Source organism: Elephantulus edwardii, unplaced genomic scaffold (genome assembly GCF_000299155.1).
Source record: "Elephantulus edwardii isolate Elephantulus edwardi_28Jun2011 unplaced genomic scaffold, EleEdw1.0 scaffold00389, whole genome shotgun sequence".
NCBI lineage: Eukaryota > Metazoa > Chordata > Mammalia > Macroscelidea > Macroscelididae > Elephantulus > Elephantulus edwardii.
The window spans coordinates 465530-469436 of record NW_006400139.1 but is presented as its reverse complement, the minus strand read 5'-3'; the positions used below and the strand labels follow the sequence as shown (position 1 = coordinate 469436).

At 39.9% G+C, this 3907-nt stretch overlaps 1 protein-coding gene across 1 annotated transcript; it reads left to right on the top strand.

Moving 5' to 3' along the window:
- Positions 1 to 986: 986 nt before the first annotated feature.
- Positions 987 to 1925, top strand: LOC102872825 (olfactory receptor 1052-like). The gene has a single exon (XM_006902296.1). It carries the CDS (start codon positions 987 to 989, stop codon positions 1923 to 1925), a length of 939 nt encoding a protein of 312 aa, XP_006902358.1.
- Positions 1926 to 3907: the final 1982 nt, after the last annotated feature.

Genomic DNA, 3907 nt, shown 5'->3' with positions numbered 1-3907 from the left:
TTTCCCCATTGTGTTTCTTTAGGATACTGTTAGCTTTAGGGTTTTTTTTTCCCCCTTGTCAACACTAACATTCATAGCACTTGACAGTGCTGTGAATATCACTGTTTTCTAAGAGAATTTACAAGCAATGTTGGAAGACATGAAAGTATTTTTTAGTTAACAATGTCTAAGTTCATAAATAAATTAACCAGAGAATGGATGTGTTAAATCCACTTATAGAGCTCTTTCTTTATTGCCATTATAATGTGCTGTCAACCCAGCACACATTCATAGCATACCCTCTGGTGGTTGTTAAAAAGCAGAATAGTGGTTAGCAACAGTGTGTTTGTTTTGGAAATAGAGTGGTGATTACATACAACATTAGCAATGTACCTAGTGCCACTGGATTAGTTACACATACAATGGTTAAAATGATAAATGTGGTGCATATTTTACACAATTAAACCAAAATGAAACTTGGAGGTGAGGCAACAATGTAGATTTCATCAGGAAAAAATTGGAGCACGTGCCTGACAAGAAAATAACCACATGCATTATATTCCTTGCTCTCTTTTCATTGTGTTTCACCAGAAGCAAATTCTTGGATTGTGTTTTTGTGAATAAATTCTTTCTCTCTGTCAAAACAAAACAAACAAACAAACAAAAAAGCAGATGAATGAGTTTTTAGAGTGAATTTTCAGTAAATTACATGGGAGAAGATTGCCCATTTCTGTCCTACCAAACAGATAGTAGATTCAAGCCGGTTAGAAGCTGTGCTGCAACCCAACGGCAGGCGGTTAAACCCACCAGCTGCTCATGGGAGAAGGATGCCCTCACTGTCTCCTCCTGTGCATTTACTGCCCCGACAACATGCTGGAGAATCAGAAAGGAGGAGGTTCTGACCCAGTGGCAGCAACAGGGATTCCAAGTAATATTAATATTACAGTGCCACTATTTTCTTTTCATTAATGTTATTTTTTTTATCATTAACAGGTATCAAGAAACAAATGGCTCATGACAATCTTACGGCAGTTACTGAATTTATCCTTTTGGGACTGACAGAGGGTGCTGACCTGAAAGTGGTCCTCTTCATACTGTTCCTGTTGATTTATATCATTTCTTTAGTGGCTAATCTGGGAATGCTCCTTCTCATTTCCATCACGCCCAAACTCCACACACCTATGTACTATTTTCTTAGCTGCCTGTCATTTGTTGATGCTTGCTACTCCTCAGTCTTTGCGCCCAAAATGCTGCTGAACTTCTTTGCTGAACAGGAAACCATCTCATTTACTGCTTGCATTGTGCAATATTTTTTTTTTGTTTCCCTCCTTACCACTGAAGGGTTCTTGCTGGCAGCGATGGCTTATGACCGCTATGTGGCCATTGCAAATCCTTTGCTTTATACAGTGGCCATGACGAAAATAGTCTGTGTGCTCCTGGTTGCAGGATCCTGTGTGGGAGGCTTAATTAACTCTTTAACTCACACACTGGGTCTGGTGAAACTCTCTTTCTGTGGGCCGAATGTCATCAGTCATTTTTTCTGTGACATTCCACCCTTGTTAAAGCTGTCTTGTTCCAACACATCCATGAACGAATTGTTGCTTTTAATCTTCTCCGCTGTGATCGCCATGATCACATTTTTAACTGTCATCATCTCCTACATCTTCATCGTTGCCGCCATCCTGAAGATCCGTTCGGCAGCTGGTAGACACAAAGCCTTCTCCACGTGTGCCTCACATCTGACAGCGGTGACTTTGTTCTACGGCTCTATAAGCTTTAGTTACATACAACCAAGCTCCCAATACTCCCTAGAACAAGAAAAGGTTGTGTCTGTGTTTTATACTCTGGTTATTCCCATGTTAAACCCTTTGATTTACAGCCTACGGAACAAGGATGTAAAGGACGCTGTGAAGAGGGCGATAGAACTTAAACATTTCCCCTGCTAATTTTCCAAAAAGAGACTATAAATCTGTGCTCTCTCTAATGAAGGTTTATATAAATGTATTAAAAGAAAAACCTTAAATGAGTCTTTGGGTTCATTTGATTGAAAAATGTACTTTTTATTTAGAGTTTTGAGGCAGAAAAACATACCAAAAAGGGCTAGGGCTCTTTATTGCAGCAATTTGCTTAAAATAGCCTAGGTTTCTCTCCACAAGCAGTCTATGATGTTTCTACTTTCTTATGTAAAGAGAAATAAGTACATGTATTTCTTGGCACAACATGCAAAAAAAAAATAGAGAAATGCTAACCTATTCTTTTAAAATAACACAATATTTCTTATTATTCATTGGCAAGAGAGCTACGATTCTCTAGTGGTAAAGAGTTGAGCTACCAACTCCAAGTTGTGCAGGTTGAATACACCCGTATTCAGTAGGTTCTAGGGAGAAAGGTGGGCAACCTCCTCTCATGCTATTTATGGCCTTTGAAAACCCACTGGAGGGTCAGCGATGTGGCACACAACAAAATCAGGGACGACAACTGCAAGGACCTCTGTAAAGTGTGGCAGAGATGTCCCTTTAAAGACTACTATGCTCCAAACTCAAACCATGTAATTTTTAATTGTTTATTAAGCATGAGAATGTTAGACAATGAATAAGGAAGACTGGATGAGAAGTGATGCTTTTGTGCAGTAAAAAGTACTGACACTCTCTTAGGCTGCCACAAGAACAAACAAATCTGTTTTAGAAGATGTGTAGTCAGAGCCACTCATTCCATGAGCAAGGATGATGAGACTTCATCTCATGTACTTTGGACATTTGGTCAGAAGTTCAGTCTTGGGTAAGGGTCAAATGGTTGGGGAAAACAGGAGGATGAGTGTAGGAGAGAAAGACCTTCAAAGGAATTGATTGACACAGTGACTAACACACTATAGATCTAGGCACAGCAGACAGTGTGCTGATGGTATGGGACTGGGCAATATTTCCAAGTATTGGACATGAATGAGGGTGCTGTGAGTAAGAATTTAGCTGACCGCATTTAACAATGGTCTTGCCTTTTCCTTGAACTATGGAAATAACTAAGAGGGGGAAATAGTATTTTAATTATCTAGAAAACGACTACATTCACATGCCAGGAAGTATTCTACAGATATCTGTATTTTGGCACTCTTCAAAATAAGTATAAATATTTTAATATCTTCCTCTTTGAAAATTCTTCCCATGTTCTTGCCCAGTTTGTAATTGGATTATCAGTCTTCTTCTGTGGAGGCCCAGAAGTGTTCTGTAAACTTTTGTTGTGAGATACTTGTCTGAGATGATATTGACAAATGTTTGTTCCCAGTCAGTAGGTTTTCTTTTCACCCTACTGGCAAAAGATTTTGATAAGCATAGGAATTTAATCTTTTGAAGGTCCTGTTCATCAATGTTATCCTTTTCAGATTGTGCATTTCTGGTTGTATTTTGTAGTCTCTTTTTACCATAGACTAACTCTTCTAAGTTTGATCCCAATTTGTCTCTTATGAACTCTCTGGCTTTGGGCTTTACTCCCAGGTCTCTGATCCACCTCGAGGTGATTTCTGTGTGTAGTGTGAGATGTGGACAAACACATGCAGAAATGCTCCAAATCACTGGCAATAAGAAAGACAAAATTCAAAATCACCGAATCAATCCACCTCATAGAGGGCCTTACTCTCCTGCACTGTTTCTCCACCCTCGCAAGCATGATGTCCCTCTCCAAGGACCAGTCTCTCCTTACAACATGTCCAAAGTATGTTAGACGGAACCTCAGAATCCTTGCCTCCAAGGAGCAGCCCAGTGTAACCCTCTCCGGGATGAATCTGTTTGTTTTCCTAGCAGTCCATGGTACCCTCAATACTCTTCTCCAGCACCACAGCTAAAAGGCATCAATTCTCCTTCTATCCTCCTTGGTCATTGTCCATCTCTCTGATGCACAACAAGTGACTACAAAGACCATGGCCCGTATCAGACAC

Coding starts and splice junctions, on each gene's coding strand:
- LOC102872825 (XM_006902296.1), top strand. CDS start 987: ATGGCTCATGACAATCTTACGGCAGTTACTGAATTTATCCTTTTGGGA.